The sequence below is a fragment of the Oryzias melastigma genome, linkage group LG13, assembly GCF_002922805.2.
Source record: "Oryzias melastigma strain HK-1 linkage group LG13, ASM292280v2, whole genome shotgun sequence".
NCBI classification, from domain to species: domain Eukaryota; kingdom Metazoa; phylum Chordata; class Actinopteri; order Beloniformes; family Adrianichthyidae; genus Oryzias; species Oryzias melastigma.
Window position 1 is genome coordinate 5,939,630 of NC_050524.1, and position 18,835 is coordinate 5,958,464.

At 37.5% G+C, this 18,835-nt stretch overlaps 1 protein-coding gene across 2 annotated transcripts in view; it reads right to left on the minus strand.

Moving 5' to 3' along the window:
• Positions 1-1,115: 1,115 nt before the first annotated feature.
• The window catches only part of nectin1b (nectin cell adhesion molecule 1b), a 258,757-nt gene continuing 241,037 nt past the window's right edge, over positions 1,116-18,835 (minus strand). The window contains exon 9 of one of the 2 annotated variants that reach the window (XM_036214902.1): positions 1,116-3,401. In XM_036214902.1, the coding sequence (XP_036070795.1) occupies positions 3,165-3,401 (237 nt within the window). In that variant the 3' untranslated portion in view covers positions 1,116-3,164. The remainder of the gene's footprint in view (positions 3,402-18,835) is intronic. The other variant, XM_036214904.1, reaches the window with a different exon arrangement.

An 18,835-nucleotide genomic window follows, 5' to 3' on the forward strand; every position in this document is an offset into this window, starting at 1 on the left:
TGAAAACACTTTTTAAAAATTAAATGAGTCACACGGCTAACTTAAGCTGCACCACAAGAGGTCCCACTGCATCACACTGTGTAATTACAGAATTTAACTTTTTCAACATTTCTAGAATTTCAGAAAGGTTGTTCATATGTCTAATGGAAACACAGCTAGTTTGACCACCAAGTGAAACTGTGCTTCTCGTAATTTGACGAATTGATAGAAAATTCTATAATGTTATTTGTAATAAAGATGCTTTTTAAGCCTTTTGATGAAATCCATAATAGCAAAAATAGCAAAAAAAAATGTTTATGTGACAGAATCAATTATGATATATTTGGTAATTAGCTAAGTTTTTGCTCACATCAATGTAAGCTAGAGATTCAAAAACACTAACATTTCTATTCAAGCGAAGTACCTTATTTACCCGCCGTCTCCAATTTGATCCACACATTTCTTACATGGTTTAAATGTACAATAAAGGTTTAATTGTCAACAAATCTTGCGTTAATTCAATATAGGAAATAGTCATTAAAAATGAATAACAAAGAAATGAGTTATTCTCACCATGAAGTTGAGAAATTTAGCTAAACTTTTCCTGCCAAGTGGTTTTAAGATTTCACGGAGGCAGCCATTTTGAAATGAGTAGGAAAAGCCATTCTACTGCCCCTAGTGGAGTGATAATGAACTGCAGGGAAGAATCTTTCAATAGTTTTAAAGAGAATTCTTATTTTAAGAAGAAAATGTAGACATTTTCTTAAGCTAAGGTTATTTTGCTATTGAAAAACTCTCTTGATAAGATTTTTTTTCTTGCATGACAGAAATTAAGAATGTTTTCAGTCTTTTTGCAGTCTTAAGATACAGTATTGAGAATACTGAGATGTTGATGTCTGTAGAAATGAAATATTGGATCAATTAACGAAAGTGATGCAATTTTACTACATTAAAATGTTTCCATTTTCAACAAATGAAAATTATTTAAAATATTTTTTAAATGTCACAAACTACCGAGCTTTAGTTCATTCATTTAAAATGGTTTCCACGGGACTTCACAGAGAAAGACAACAAAGAAAATCTTACTTTTTAAAATGGGTTTGTGTAACTTGATGTAAAAGGAAGAGAAAAAAAAACAGATAGTTCGTGAAGTTTAATGTTAAACTGCATGACATATTTTTCCAACACTTCAGACACATTATTAATTACAACAAACATAGCCTGAAAAGAAAAAATCAAACTCAGGTTCAACGTTTTCACATCATTTCATTACTTCAGTTTGGGAGGAGCTCATGAGGCGAATCATCTCAGGAACTGTCCTTCCATGTATCATACAACAGTCATCAAAACAAATGTGCAGCGGGTTTGTATCAATGAAAGTGGTAAAAAAAAGATGAAAAATTAAAGCTACAGAGTTCCTTCTTACAAAAACAACAAGCTAAAAAGGTTAAAGGATAAAAACAGAAAATGACATTCAAAAGAAAATCCCGTGAACGCTTCAACACGGATATCATAACAAATAAAAAATACTGGTAAGGAGGGATTCCATGAATAATAAATGTGTCACAAAAAGACAAAGATGTGTTTCAGTGTTTTCTTTTTTTCTCTATACAGTGGGTACAGCAATAACAAACTCCTTCAGTGGTTCAAAGCGGAGACCACTTCTGAAACTAAATGCTAGCACACACATCGAGCCATTGCAAGACAACAAGGTGAGCACAGGAGAGAGTCTCACACTATTTTTTTAACCCCTATCCCCCAAAAAACCACCACCGTTATGAGTAAACACTAAGTTACCTTTCAACATCGCAAGGATTTTAATTTTCACATCAAGCACAAACACGAGATTTTAATATTTTTTTTTTTTCCAATACAAACATCTGACATGGCAATAAAAGAAACGGTCAGTTTATGAAAATTTGCGGTGTCTGGAGGGCATGTGTGTGGGAGGCAGTATCCTGAAATTGGCTTGTCAAGCACGTTAGCTTATGAATGGTATGAAATCAACAAAGTGTATCATGAACTCTAAAAATAAGTGCTACTGTTTTACAGCTAAGCATTCTCTAAAAAAATACTGCAAGCTTCTCTTTTCACTCCTTTTCTCAACACCTTTTTGCTATATTAGTACAAATCATACCCTCAAAAGAACATTTAAATATAGTAAACATGCGGACTTGTCCTTGAAAAGCCTTTCCCTGTTTAAATAAAAAAAAAAAAAAAAAAAAAAACTTTTTTCTTTCAAAAACGTGATTGTCTTCACCTTTAACACCTGCTTTGAGGAAAACAAGGATCCACACAGAACCTGAGTTTCTGCAACAAACTCAAGCTAATTCATGAAGATATGGAGAATACAGCATTTGCTAAAGCGATAATGTAAACTGGAAAAGTGTAGCGCAGCGCCCAATGACCTATTTCCCATCAAATGAGGATGTTGCAATGTAAACGCTGGTTTGGAAGCAAATGACTGAAAATGTGTTTTATTTTTGGCAACTAGCTAATAATTGAATAATCAGGATGGATTCTTGTACTCGTGTGGAAAGTCGATACTTCTGAATCTCCAGCCCTTTGTTTCTGCTTTAATGAGGGTGACATTCTCCACTAATAGTCCACAAAAAGCCGAACGTCGTCATAGCGGAGCGATCGTAAAGGGTTATGAAGGATTCAGTTGAAAAAAAAAAACCTGCCAATTCACACTTCACATACCAGCCTGTCATTGACTGTAATTAACTGGGTAGTCCATGTCATCGTAGATTAATAGTCAGTTTTACAAATTACATGACATTTCATTTGCTTTTTTTTTTTTTTTCCACCAGATCACACGTACAGTACAGTATATGACTTTCAAAGAAGCAAGCATATGATTGACAGACAAAGAGAACACGAACAAAAGAAGCACGCAGCGCTAAAAGGTGGAAAAGAAAGAAAGAAAAAAAGAACAAAGTGGCTTTTTCTGTACACGGTTGGAAGGCTGGCGAGGAAGCAAAAAGAGGTGAGGGAGCGATGGAAGCGGCGGACGGGCTGAGTGGCCATGTGAGGGGTGAAGGCAAGACTGGTGGCGACGAGCATCACACGGGGATTGGGGTCCTACGGCGTACATCACAGGGGGGACGGCGGGGGATCTGGAGGAGGAAGGAGGGACCAGCAGAGGAAGCGTTGGTGGCGCCGTCGGGTCGCCTCTGGAGGAGCTACACGGATTGCTCTTTGGGGAAGGTGAAGGGAGCTCGGGGGCCGTGGGCGGGGAAGCTGGTGTTGGAGTACATGGGCTCGTTGGAGGGCTGCTGAGCGTAGGGGTGCTGGGGCAGGAAGGTCACAGGAGGGTAGGCGGGGGCAGGCTGGGACTCGGGGTGGGGCTCCGTGTTGCAGGCGCGTTGGTAGCTCATGTACTCGGCTGGGTTCAGCTCCTCTGGATGCCTCCCCGGGTCCTACAGAAGATGGAGAAGAGAAACACAATGAGAAGCAAATTCCAGAAAAGAAGATTCAGAAAAAATGTAAACTCTAGAAAAGAAACTGGTTTGATCTCAACTTTTATTTAGCTCGACACCAAGATTTTTTTTTTTTTAAAGAAACTCTCACACACCATCCTTCCTTCACAGCTGAACAGAACTCCTAAATATTCCTCCAACAAAAGAGTGAACCAACCATTGACAGTATAAAAGAACTGGACTGAGTGACACCCCCCCCCCCCATCCCAAACATTGACTGAAAATTAGAACTGCACATGGAATGTTCGACGCCACCGTGTTGGAACTCATGTCATCAGTAACCAAACGGTAATTGGTCCGGAGTTGTGGTCCTCATTTCCATAGCAACCACTCTTGCCAATCAAGAGAGAGCTCTTCGAAAGGCCACACCCCTACTGATTGAAAGTGAATGGAGAACTTGCCACATTTGAATGTTGGCGGAGGGGGCCAGCAGATACCACACACTTTTATTGAGGCATCTGATTGGTCAGTTTATAAATTGTACTATATACTATAATGATGATTTTTTTTTCTTATGGTAAGTTATTAGACTGATAAACTGACCATTCAGACACCTCAAAAATAGGTGGTGCTGCTGTTCCCCATGTCCAATGTTCAAAATGTTTGATTTGAAGATTCCGTGTTGCCCGACTTCCATCAAGCTAACTCCTGATTGGTGAGGTTGGTTACCATAGAACTAGGACTGGATTGAAAAAATCGATTTGAATCAATTTAAGCTGAATAGATCAATAATCGATTCACAAAAGATATAGATCGATTTAGCACATAATGCTAAAGTCTGCTAGCTTGATGCTAATGTTCCATAGAATTTCCCATAGGACGGCTAATGCTAACGCTCGGTTGACCAAACAAATACATTGCTGAACATCTTTATTTACTTACAGGCATTCATTTTACAAACTCTTTTAAGGAAATAATTTTTAAATTAACTATTTGTGGTCTAAAGCTTCGTTTTTTCCCTCATACTGTCTTCTTCTTGAATAAAGTGCACTTCCATAGTGCGATCGCCACCTAGTGGCCAAACTGAAACGCCCTCCAGGAGAAACAGAACAATGTTTACAATGTTAATGATCTGAACATTTTTGTTAGAACTTCTACTTTTAGCATCCATGTAACACTGTATGATATTAACAATCTCATTATTTCATTAATACATTTTACACTATATGAACTGTATCAGATCCATATAAATATATTCAAATTAAATAATAGGTTTTTAATGTTTTTCTAAACAAATGTGTATACATTTGTAAACTTAAAATTGAATAGAAGAATCAGAAAAAATCGGAATCAAATCAATTCAAGAAATTATAATTGATACCCAGCCCTACATAGAACTATGTGGCTCAGACCCAGACTGACTCGGACCAATCACTGCTACTGATGTCATCTGGCTCCAGCGTGCATGGGGGTCTCCACATTGCCAAAAATGTCGACCAAATTGACTGAATTATCATTGAAGCCAGTTATAAACCATTTTCTATGTTTGACGTCATACTCAGATCTCATGCATACAATGGAATCAACTCTTTCCCAAAAGGTGAGAACCAGTAAAATGAGAAGGCTTCAGTTCCAGAATCTCTTTAAAAAGTTTGCCACATTTATCAAACCAAACAGATGGGAACTGTGTTACATTTATTCTGCAACCTCAGATTCAGGCAGAATTTTCAGGATTGTTTGCATGATTCAGATGGATTAACCTATTTGTTTTTTTTTCACTCTCTGTAATGCTAAAAGATCAAATTGCTCAAGCAATTCATAAGAGCAGCAGCTGTGGCTGTAAATGGGCCATATGTCTGCCGAGAGAGCGCTCTCAGGCAGCCATTTTTAATGGAAGTTCAGCAGTTATGTTTTAATAGTTACTTTCCATGTCAAACAAGTGTAGAAACAGAGGTCGCTCCCACTCCTCAGTCTGGATTTGAACGGGATGACTAAATAATTCATTAAATGATTAAATAGATTCAGTGGAGGAGGGATGTTGCAGGAGTTTTGTGGTGCAACGGGGACTTCTATGTGAACAATGTCAGAGCCGCTTGCAGCAGCAGCCCTCAATCATCCACATCAATAATAAAATGAAACAAAAAAATTTCAGAGCAAAGCTACTGGAAAAGCCTTTTTGGATGGGATGTAAAGCACTCAGAAAAGAAGAGCAGCTTCCCTGGATTACTGTGACCTGAATGACTGAGAGCCTGCGTCTCACAGAGGCTGCTGCATGCAGACAGGAATCTTCGAGGCACTCTCCCCACCAGACTTTGTAGAAGTGACTCGTTTGCATTCCTGCCACAATCAATCTCTGCAAAACAAGAGCGCTATTGTTCTGCCGTTGCATCACAAAGCTTCAAGGGTCCATTGTTTGACAGCTCATCCAGTGAGAAGAATGTTGTGCTTCCAGCTCAAATTGCAAGGCAATATTGGCTTTAGATCTTTAATGGAGCTTTGCACACCGTGTCTCTCAGTGTGTTCCTCAACATGGAGATGTTCAGACTAGGAGTCCAGTTTCCTCCTAATTTCTAGAGCAGAGAAAGGCTAAAGTTAGGAGTCTCATTGCTGCTGCTGTGTTTTGATTAGAAATAGTTAAAGCCATAACAGCTGATTTAATGTTATAAATGTTGCTCTTTTAAAATGAATTACGCCCCAGCATGAGTCCATGTAGGAGGAAAGGCAGATTTCCACGGGATGATAATTGCATTTTTGTTATTTGATTTGCTTCCTCCTCCTTCCTGTCAGAGTAAAGTTTTAAAACCTGGTGATGAGTCTGCAAACATGACTGGAGAGCAAAAGCTGATGCTTCAAAATCCTGCATTTATATTAATGTAGACATCAGGCTGTGCAAACCATATTTATTTTTTACATTTGTGACAAATTTGGAGGGACAGTATATAGCATTGTAATATTTTAATGTTTTATATCTTAAATATAAACTTTGTAGATTTCATGGTAAGCATTTGAAAACCTACAGTATAAAGTTAGATGAACAAATTCATCTAAATAACAGAAAGTGTTGGATTCTCAAGCTTTTCATCCTCCTTTCAGTTGACGTTTGGCCACAAAAAAGACGTTTCTAAAGGACGCTGACCCCAAACACTCGTCAAAAACTGGTGTTCTGCTGAAACGTGAAATAATAAACAGCAATAGGTCTGACTGCTGGAAGTATGCTGATAGTATAAACATGTTAAGGAAGAACAGATGAGAGTCACACACACAAAAAAAGTTTTACAGAAGCTTTCGTTTCCAGTTTCTTTGTATGACTTCCATTCTGTTTTGATTTTAGAGAAACCACATTAAATGGAAACCTTTCTTTTCTTTTTGAACTCCATAAACTCCTTCCTAGAGGAGACCAGTTCAAAGAAGCCCAAGAGAATCCTCTTTTGAAGTATGTTTTCAGGAAAATAACCATTAAAGCTTGTTAGAAAACCCCTTACACTGTGAGTTTCCAATTTAAAAAAAAAAAGAACACAAACATCTGTCATCCTGCTTTACTCAACAAAGTTTTCTTCTGGAGGATTTGTTCTTCAGCATAAGATGGCATGATGAAATGACATTAAACATGCACAATAAATGAAGAAAAATGGAATGAAAATGGAAGGAAACTTACGGATTTTCCTCAAGCATCTCTACATCTACGTAAACGATGAGTCCAACTCTAAAAATGTGGTGTAGGCAAGAGAACCACAACAGAACTTTAACTTATTGCATCTGCAGCACAAAACATACACTCCTGGATGACAATTCTACACAAAAAAAACCTGCCAGAGCGCAACATTGAGACTTTTGAATGGGTAGAACATGAGGAATGAGTCAAAGAATTCAGAAACTGCATTCAGGCGTTGAGCATGTAGTTTAGTGGATAAAAAAATGGGTGAAAGATGGTAAATCAGACAGTGAGGGATGATAGTGACAGAAATACAGCAGATCTGAAAAAGACAAATGCGGACGGTAAACATGGATGAAGGTAAGCTGGTGCTTTCACAGCAGGAGATATGCAAGAAAACTGCATATCATCCTTGTTTTGGAGACAGTGACTGAAGACCAAACATTTAATTTGCTGAAACACAGATTTTCTACAAGACTTTGGTGACTTTTTCTCTTCTGTGGAATTTTGAACATGTCAAAAAAAGAAAAAAATTAATGGTGGGTGGCTCAAACCAAACTGCTTGCAATTTAAATTTTTCTGAGTCAGAAAGTGTGAGACATGATAAAACTTTTTTTGGGGTGTATGATCCAAGAAACTGAAGAATGGTTGATTGGAGACCACAGAAATCCGACATTTTCCAAAACTAAAACTTTTTAAGACATTTAGGTTGTGGAATTTTGGTTAAAAACTGCAGAATTATAATTAAAACATTACTGGGAACGGTTTTAAAATTAAAATGTCATTGGGGGACTTTAAGTAGAGCACTCTGGACCTGGCGTTTTGCTTGAGACTAAAAAAAAAATACCTCTTGGTGGTGTAAAAGTAAAGGTTGATATCTATTATCATTAGAAAACTTCATAAAGCCATTTTTTGTTGTATTTTAAGCTTTTATTGCACCAAAATATCACAAATTTAAACAAAAATACCAAAAAATCAAGCTTTTCTTAGCAATTATTAAGTTAGAAAAATATATGTGAACATAGAATTGGTAAAGAATCCGTCATCAAGCAAAAATGTTCATTTTTGTGGTTTCATCTACAGACTTGAGTGCATGCAGCTGCCCACACATGACAGACTTGAGCATTTTTAGCTAATGTTGTGGTCTTAAAGTGTACAAAAGCTCGTCTTTATGCAAATCCTTTGCAATGAGTCATTTGCGGTTGTGAGTTTGTGTGCATAACAACAATTATAGCAACAAGTTAAAGGCACAAATGAAGAAGTCCAACTTGTGGCTCTAAAGCTAAACTAACCGCATCAGCAGACTGCAGCAAACATTTACTGTGAAGACCCAAGAGCTGCTGCTCATTTTCATTTCCTGGCCCTTTCATTTTTCATTGAAGGAGGGAACATTTGCATATTTCTTAAAATGTCAGGGTCGTCATTTATGAAAAATGTAGTATTATGTCGATAAATGGACAGTTTTATTTCACTCCACACAGGGTGACATTTTAGAGACGCTCTTTTAAAGTGCCCATTCTCCAGGTTTTCTCAGGAATAGATAGAATGCGGTAAAAAAAGATGATCTTAGGGGGTGTGGTCTTTACGTTCGTCCATAAACCAAAGGTTATTTTTTCTCATGTCGCTGCGAAAACCAACTTTTAACAAAATAAAAGCTCTCTGTCAATTGCATGTGTAAAACCTTTACAGAGCAGTTAAGAGTTTTGATTTTTTTCTGCTTCCATCAAAATAATTGAAAGTCAAGCAGCGCTGTCGGATTGGTAGGTTTTGTTTATCCATACATTTTTCATGGCTGAGGTCTGTTTCACCTCCGCTGATCCTGCGCCGTGTTACTGCAGAGTTTCTCCATAAAAACTCTGGGCAGCGAGCCCAGGCGTTTTGATGATTTAGGTTATTGGCCTTTCTGACAACCTCTTATGGTTTTGAAAAGAAATTAAATGCAAAGAAGGTCTTTAATGGAAGACGTTTGAAGATTTATTCAGATTTCAAGAATTACACCAGCTCCGGCCCCGAGTTGTGATTATCTCTGTCATTATCTTCAATAACAAGAAATGAGCTAAAATGAATGGCAAGAATGGATCATTATAAAGATTCTTGGCTTGTAGGAAATGAAAAATAAAAGAAAAAAGAGGGTTAAGAGCTCGACTTTAATGGGAATTTTCCATAATAAATAGTCATAAGACAGATTTCGAGTGCATATTTCTGCGAACACATTTTAGAAAGAATGTCAACAGCATCAACAAGTAGTTTAGTCTGTAAATTCTTATTCTTATTATAAGGTTTAAGGTGACTCATAACATTATATAAAAATGCTTTTTTAAACACTCAAATACTCTATGTAATATACTGTGATACATGATATGAACAAATATTATCGTCAAATCAGCCTTGTTGATGTTTCTAAGAAACAACTTTACTTTTCTTAAAAATAGCTTTAAATGAAACAATGTATGAAATATAATTTCCTACAGGAAATATTTTAAACAAAGCAGATTTTGTTTTTCTTTAACTTAAAAACAAATTGAAAGAAAACTGACAAAAAAACAGTGAAAATTCGTTTTTTTTTTAAATAAAAAAAATATTAGTTGGATTGAATCTCTTTTTTGTCCAGTAGGTATTATGAACAGGTTAACATGCACACAATGCATATTATAAAAACATTTTTTTACTTTTTTTTCCCTTCACATTCTGTTTCTGAATTTATTAAGTACCAAATGTCGTTTCGTGAAAATGGAGCCCATGATTGTCTTACATGGTGTATTGTTAAGTATCTGTAATGCAATCTAACTAATGTAATGTAAGCTCAACGCACTCGAAACGTACGAGTGATGCTGTCGTACAGCGCCCTCATGGCACTCTCTAGTCATTAGTAGGACTGGCAGGGGATACAGAAGTGCTGTGGGGCGCTTGCAGAATACCCCCATGAGTTCTCCAACTTCTTAATTTCTAACAGGAAGGAGCAGTAAGAACAGCACCAACAGGCCCACTGCGCAGTTAACAGGATTTCTAGGTTTGAAAAAATATTGTTTTTCTTTCTCACCTACTTCACAGCTACTTAATTACATGTTGTTTTATAAGTGTTCCTTAGGACCTCACGGCATGCGCATAGAAAAAAAAATGTGCATGAACCTTTTCGCTCTACAGGCTCACCGTGAGCGGTCTACGACCTTGATATTGTGTGTTTGGCAGAGATTTGCCAATTTATTTCTGTAAACAGCCTGTATTCACCCCTAAGGGCAGCTGTGACTCAGGCCTTAGAGTCGGGGTCACCAACGTGTTGCCCGCGGGTCTCTTCCAAAGATAACCACTCACTTGTGAGCTGCGTCTAAAACTAAATTTTATTCTGTTGCTATTTTTTTTAAATTACACTTGCATTTGCATAGATTAATAAATTAAAACATCTTAAAAATATATTCATGATACATGGACTTTAGATACGTTTAGGTGACCTCTGACCTATTCCAGTTCAGGGATTATTAATTTTGTTAAAAATGCTGCAGATTTGGTCATTAGTTCAAAATTTGACAAGATTTGGTTAAAAATGTGTACATTGATTTTTCTTTAACATTACATAATTGATTAACATGGTAAAACATAGCAAAAATTGGACATGAAATGTAGTGATGTAAGTGGTCATCTGAAAATGTAACAATTACTGAGATGAATAAAGGGCTAAATATTGATATATATATTCTAGATTGTTGTCATTGTTAATTTTGGTGAGAAATCAGTGTCTTTACATAGAGGAGTATCAATATTAATTATTAATAATGTATAACTAACTATAATGAAGCAGAATTTGTTATTTCAAAATGGTCCGTACCCATGAAATATCTCTCAGGTTCAAAAAGGTTGGTGACTTCTGATCTAGAGAGTTCCGGTTTTATACAGTCTACCACTAGGAGGGTGCAGGTGTAGGTTACTAAATAAGGAAATACGTGAAACCATCGGCCGGAGTGTCTTAAAATGAGAGATTTTACCTGAAATTTAACTACTAATATGCAAATGCAGGTGAATCAAGTCCATATACTTGGTACTCAGCTTTACAGCAGAGATACATGATCAGAACTTGTGTCAAAAATGCCTCGTTCACCTCATGACAGTCGGCAAGAGTTTGACTCAACTTATTCTACAAATCCAGCAGCACCTCCGGTGGCCTGGCAACATCACATAAATAAAAGATGGGCAGATCCCCAAGGAGCCCCAGGATGGTGCACTAGCCAGTGGATGCAGACCTGCAGGAAGGTCTGTCCAACCTGACAAGGAGGTCTGACAAAAACCAGAGCTGGAGAATCAGTCTGAGGAGCACAGCAGCTGGAAAAAGACTCTAGAGCTGGAGGTCCAGAGGATGACAGAAATGAAAGGACAGCTCTGGGGTGAAAGGACAGCAGAAGAGCAGAAACAGCCCCTCCCCCCTCCGAGCCAGATGTGACCTTCACCTGAACAAACAGCAGCAGAACCTGCCAGTCCAGAGCGGGACGCTGCAGCACAGCAGGAGCTGCAGCGCAGCATCAGACTGAGTTAAAGCGCAAAATTCCGCCGTCACTCCGGGCAAACAAAGGTCAACAACATGCACATGTGTACGTGTACAAATGCCAGTGTGCATGCAGAAGTGAGCTGGCACGTGTGCTGTGGAATCAAACGGTGTCCCTGAATGAGGCTGCAAAAGACAGAAGCCAAACACTAAATTTGCAGCTTTTTTCCCCACTTTCACCCTTAGCTTGTTCAGTGCACGTGTTCCATTAAAAATGGTCTGCTATGGAAATTTTTTTTACATTTTATTGTGGCATTTTTCAGAGAATTGAGGACATATAAAAAGAAAATAAAGTATAATTTTTTTACTGTGGTAATGCTAGGTTGGGGATGTAAGGGGCTGTAAGCTAGTGGGAGAGCATATAGACATAGACTCAAGCTCACTTTTAATAAAAAGTTTATGTAAAGGTGCGTCAAAAGAATTTCAAGTTCAGAAAGCTTGGGCGCCATACCATATATATATATATATATATATATATATATATATTTTTTTTTTTTAAACTTTTAAGTGTATTATAATATGTATTCCTCATTATAAAGAACCACAAAGCCGTAATTTTTGATCCATTCACGCATTTGTGAGTAATCCTCTAAAAACCTGTACTCTCAAAATCAGCCCCTCCCATACCCACAAAAACGAGCGGGTCCTCACATGCTGACATCACTAGTTGAGAAGAGTCTGCTCCGGCCCCAGGCTATCACAAACACTTTCTTCGCAAGCTAGCTGATCATCCCCCACCCCCAGCTCGTGCACAGTTGTACAGACACCACCTGTCTGTGTTGTGAACCAGTGTAGTGATGGCAAACAAACGCTCATTCGATTTAGTGTTTTAACTTAGTGGGGCAAGCAGATGGGGGTTATTATGAAGACAGTAGGAGAAAGGGAGCAGACTATTTCCTGGAAGAAAACATGAATTATTGAGCAAAGACAGAATGGTGCGCGTGTCTCAAGGAAAGTTATCCGCACTAAAGTGAAAAGGATTTTATAATAAGATTAATGAAGATTAAAGAGAAGAAAAACGTTCACAGCCAGTGCATCATTTCAATAAATCCTGAAATGTTCATCTGGTGTTGTCTGAATTTCTTTGACCGAATTTCACAGCAAAATGAACCCCTTAGCCTTTATTCTGTCTGTGACAAATTTTAGAGATAAATGTCCAAGCTCTACAGTTCATAAATATATTTAATTAAATTGATGTTTTTTTTTTTTTCTTGGATTATGACATGATGTCATAAAATGGGCGGCACCCTCAGGGAGCAAAAGGCGGAGCCTCATAGATCGAGTCATTTTACTTCCAGGTACGAAAAGAGTTCGCAAAAATAACATATATTTCATAAATAATTTGTTTTTTAGTGTTGCAAAGGTGATATATATAATTATGAATATAGTTTACACTGAAAGACTAAAGAAAAGCACGGTATGGCCCTTTCTACAAATGAGGTGTTCATAGTGGGTAGTGCTTTTTTATTTCAAAACATGGAAGTACCAACCATTTAAAAATCAATCATGAAGGAGAAACAAATAACTGGTGAGGGCCTGGCCAAGTTAATATGACACCAAGTACTCCATGTATAGAAACAGGAGCTATAAAAACAATAAAACCTGGAGCAACAAACTTCATCCCACTGTAGAAGACGGACAAGCACTAGTAAAGAATAGTAAAATAAAAGAAGAAGACGCTTCTCCCTGTTGTTTCCTGTGTGAACACCACCGGCTGAATGTGCGTTCATGATAGCGTGCAGCGGTGTGTAGGGAACTAAAGAGATCTCATCAACCAATGAGGAGCGCTAACGCTTCTGCTCACAACTCAGAGGCAAATTTCTAACAAACCACTTCTGCAGATTTTTGATTTTGTCTGAAAATGTCACAATCATAATAAAAACCAAAAATACTAGGAACAATTTTAAAACAGCTCAAAAGATGTGGGTCTTTAATCACTAACATTAACATCCGGTTAGGAGACTTTTTGAAAGGATCTGAACTCATAAATTCAGCTTGGCTTGGTGCTGATTGGCCTTTACAACAGGTTGAAACAACCTTGGTTGCAAACTGGGCCTTTCATGAATAAACTGAATTGAATTAAGTCGCACAGCTCAGCCTTAACCTGCAGCTGACCATGTAAATACAGACCATCAGTAAAAAAAACATAAAAAATGCTGCAACATAAAGAATGACAGCTTTCCAGGAAATATTGAGTGTACTTGCAGAAATCGTTTCTGTCATTCAGCAAACCAGCGTGAACCTCCTGCCCCTGTTGAAGCTCAAACATACATTTATTCTGAAAGACATTATCTGACATTCAAGGCTCAACAATTATTTTGCATGTGGCAGTGATTACCAGCATTGAATGTAAACGAAGAAATCCAAGCTGTTTGAGCTGCTGTAGGATAAAACAATTTCTCAGTAAAGTAACATTATTACTTGAATAGTAATTTGACAAAATTATGCAAGTTTTAGAATCTAAACTTTTTTTTATTGATTGTTTTGAGGCGTTCTGTCCTCAATTACAAGTCTGACTTGCCCCTTTCTTTAACTGAAGAGTAATTGGATTTATTGACTCTGCTCTTTTGATTTATACCCGTGTTAACGTCTGAGCTGTGGGCTGCATTCACCCAAAAATCAAAAGATATGTCAAGATCTCGCTGTAAATCAGCGGGCCAATCAATGGGACTGGTTTGAAAAGTCTTGTTTATGTAAACATTTCCTCGCCACATTTTTTTTTTCATGTTTATGTGCACGGAGCCAAACCCAGAAACCCAATTTTTGTATGTTTTCTATCATCGCAGCAATGTTTTACGACAAGCTTTATAGATGCATGAATGTGAAACTTGTTCTTATAATATATTGTAGGTAAACACCAAATACAACAACCATATTTTTTTCTGTTCAGGCTTAATTAAAATGTTCTGCAGACGGAGGAGGTTAAAATGCTTCATTTTTGTGTTGCACTATTTATAAAAGTGCTGCTAAGAGGACTGTTTGTCTCAGTATGAGCCGATTTGAAGACCAACTTAGAGCTGCAGGCGGCGTTCACTTGTCCCTGCCTCTGCCAACCCCCACCCCAGTCAGGCTCCCGAAGCCACAACTGAGGACACAGTTTACAATCCTTTTGAGCTCCCAAGCCTTTGATCCAGCATGAAACTGCTCCTCTTTTGTATTTTTCATATCTCGCTTTTATTGGTTGCATTTCCTCTTTAGTGTCCCTTTTTTTATTCTTTTTAAAGTAGTTTCTTGTTCGTTTTTTGTACAAGTTAGTGTAAATATCACTTTGTTATGTTAGTTATAAATAAAGTTGGGTTAAAGATTATGTTGTTCTGTTGTGAAATGGTGTTTGTCATGTTTAAAGTCAAAATGGCTGCCTTTGTGAGGGTACAGACACACCAGGCATTCTACAAGCGTTCTTGAATAGGGTTAAGTATCGCCAATGACTTCCAGAATCGATTTGATTCTGATTTTTTTCAATTCTTTCCATCCCCTCAAATTTGACTCAATTCAATTTTGAGTGTACACGGTTTAAACATAGAAATACATTCATAATCTATATATGTTTTTAGGATGTTCATATTAATCTGATATAGTTCACATACTGTAAAATTCTCCTGGAGAGCGTTCCAGTTTGGCCACTAGGTGGCGATCACAATATAGCATTACACCTTAGTCCAGAAGAAGAAGAAGTAAGTATGAACAAAAAACTGCACTTTAAACCAAATATGGTTACTTTAAAAAATAAAGAGAATTTATGCCGTGAGTTTCTAAAGATGTTCATTTAGTCAGCAATTTATGTTTATGTCGACCAAGTGTTAGCATTAGCCGTCCTACAGGAAATTTCATTATACGTTAGCATCAAGCTTACAGACTCCAACAATATGCGTTAGATTGATCTATACTTGTATGGATCAATTGTTGATCTATTAAGCTGAGATTGATTTAGATCAATTAATCGTTTTTATCAACCCAGTCCTATAGTTTAACATGTGTGTAGCCGTGGTGTTCACATTAGACAAGCAGGGAGGGGCTTCTTCTCCTTCCACTTTTTCTACTGTTTACTAGAGCATCACTAGAGTTGGAAGAGGCTTAATGAAAAATGTCAAAGCAGTGCAAATCTCACATATCTTACTCCATGCTCTTTCTTTCACAGCTCTAATCCGATATATGAAAGACATGATGTCATAGAATTCCAGCCGGGCACGAACTGCTATTGCTAATTTCTCCTCCATGATCAATTTACAAACAGTTGGTGCTTCCATGAATTGAAAAGGGATGACATACATGGTCAAATATCAACTGGGTTTAACTTTCAACACATTCAGTGGGCACAGCTTTTGTACGTAGAGCCTAAAAACCAACGGATCATGGATCACGGATGATCCATGATCCGTTTGGCACACACGTGTATGTGTGTACGTGTATTTCAGGTAAGTGTGTTAACCTGAAGCTCCCGCCATGTTTAAGACCTCGGGTCCTAAGAGGTTCATATAATCAATAGCTGCACTTACTTTCGTGATTGCAGGTGAAATTTTCTTTAGCTCCAGGTTCTCTTTTTGATAAGATCATGTGATGTAGGAAAACATCATGAAACCTTTGGAAATTTGAACCAAATATTGAGCTTTTTCATGGAGAAGGGTAAATTGTGCTGAGCAAGACTCCTGTTTTGGCCAAAACTTTTACTTCAAATGTTTGAAGGCCCCTTGATGCCCTTCTGACTACATTGACCTATTTTGCTGAAATAAGCCAAAACCCAAGATGGCGCAGTTTCCTAATGTCAGTGGCCAAAATCAAAAGGGGTTCTTCAAGTCAAATCGAGCCAGTCAGCATTGAACAGTAAATCATGACGCATATTTACACCAAAAAAAACTTTGTTGCTATGATCTTAATACTCGACTGAAAGCACAAACTGTGGGAGTGGGAGCCCCCCCGGCATTCATCCCTAACTGGAACTCACGCTCCACATGTTGTAAGAAGAGATCAGCCACAACCATATGTGTGTGTGCTGCTGCTGCGAGCCAGCACAAAGGCTTGAAAAGCAAGAGGCCCAGCGAACCTCAGAATGGAAACTCATATTCATCACTCGCTTTGACAGAGCCACACAGGTTTTGTAACTGAGCCCGCATTGTTTGCACAGGTCGACTTGTGGCGGCGGACAGTTTACAAACACAAGAACAATGGCAAGAAATGGTTGGAAATCCAACAAACCAGATCACTCCAACAACTTTAAAGCCAGCTCTGCACTTTCACGGGCCCCTCAGACCAACATTCGCCCACTCTGGAGACCAGAACCAATGAAAGCGTCTTTAAATCCACAAAACTAAACTACAAACTGTGAATTGGCAGTGACCTCAGTCAGAGCAGCACCTTTGCTAAAGCTTTTGGTTGAAATGAACTCTTTTGTCCGGTAAATTAAAAAAGAAACTCTTCGAAAATTTAAAAAGAATGCACGATTTTAATGAAGTCTGACTCACCTCATTTGAATCATGACCTTAGATAAGAATGTCCCAAAACAAGGTTCTAAAATACCATGCAAATGTGAGAAGAGGGACTAACTAAAAAGAGACCCGATTTATTTCTAAATAGGCAAAATAAATCTTATTGAATGTATTTATTTGTGTTCTTTGCATAAAAAGCCAATTCATACCCAGGTTGTGTGAGGTTGTGAGATGACAAGATTAAAAAAGACCAAATAAAGTGATTTTTTTCACATCTAAACATCTTTTTTTTTAGGAAAAACGCAGTATCTGTTTAACGTCCAGTTCACATCAGACACATATTTTTCCTCAATGGTCGACAGGCGCCCCTGACAGCTGTGGTTATCTGTGAGTATGTGTGCGTCTCAGTGTCAGTGTGTGTTTGTTTTTTGAGTGTTTTTGTTTTTAATTTAATCTTCACAGACCGTTTAGATACAAAAATATGATCACAATTATTAATCATGGTATTTTATTGTGAAAAATTGGTTGTATTTTGAAATTTCCCATGTGTCTTGGCGTTACTTCCTGCCAGAATTGACACAGATCGCCCACACAAAAAATTGACCAGCTGCAGAGGACCGCGTCTGGTGTGAACCAGACCAAAGGCCAGGGGTCTGCAACCTGAGGCTCCGGAGCCTCTTTCATCCTTCCATAGTGGCGTTCTGGATTTGAAGAGAACTGAAAACAAATTGAACAAATAACGGGTTTGTAGTTTTGGTCAATTTGTTTTTTTTTTTTAGGTTTTTAACATGTCAGAAAACTGAGTAAAATTAGGTTAAATGTCTAATCTAGTGGTTTATTGTTAGAATAATTTAGTCTCAAATCCTTTACATGTAAAGATATGTTTTTGACAGTTGGATTCTACACCAACGTCAAGTTTATATTTGACAGTAAAATGAGAAAAAGTCTTAATGATAGAAAATTTTGAGTTTGACTTTCTTGCATTTTTATTTCAAATAAATTTGCTGCTTCAAAAGGATCTTGTTTGACTCAGGGTGTATCTTATTTTGAAAAGAACTTGTACATGCTGCGGTCAAATTAAAAGAAGTTAAGTTTGTACTGAATAGAAAAATATCAGTTTTTAAAAAATGTTAAAGCTACATTTAATTAATTAATATATTAATGGCTTAATTGTAGCAAAAACATGAATAAAGCGATTTTTTAAAAATGTTTTAATGGTAATAGCGGCTCTTGCTGGGTTTTGGTCAAATGACTCTTTTGGCAATAAAGGTAGCAGACCTCTGCCATATGTTAACAAGGACACCGAATAGAAGAGGCCTCCGTTTCACGCCGCATCGCAGCATTTCCGTGTCCGGTGTGAACCAGGTGTTACTCCTTAGTCATTTACACAATTAACTTAATTTCTTGCACCAATATAAAAGCTGCTTTTTTCTGCATCAGAATGTGCTAAATCCCGTTAAACGGTCAAGGATTTACAGTATGTCAGAGTGTGTTATCTAGATTTTCACAGGATCTTTCTTTGTTTCTCATGTATTAAAGGGTTAAAAATGACTTAATAAGTTCAGATATTTTATATATATGGAGTATTATTATTTTGGAAGTAATGTAACAAAAATCTATGTGCATGGTAAAATTGGAACGATACAGAGGAGAGAACATAAAAAGCTTTGACAAATACAAATGTAATTTATTGATTGAGCGTCTGACGCTCCATGAAAGTGATAGAATGTGATTTGTGTCAGTAATCAGGCATTCAATGACTCTTTTTAGAGAATCAAGTTGAGTTTCATCACCAAACAAAGGCTTCAGACGCCTTTACTTGCAC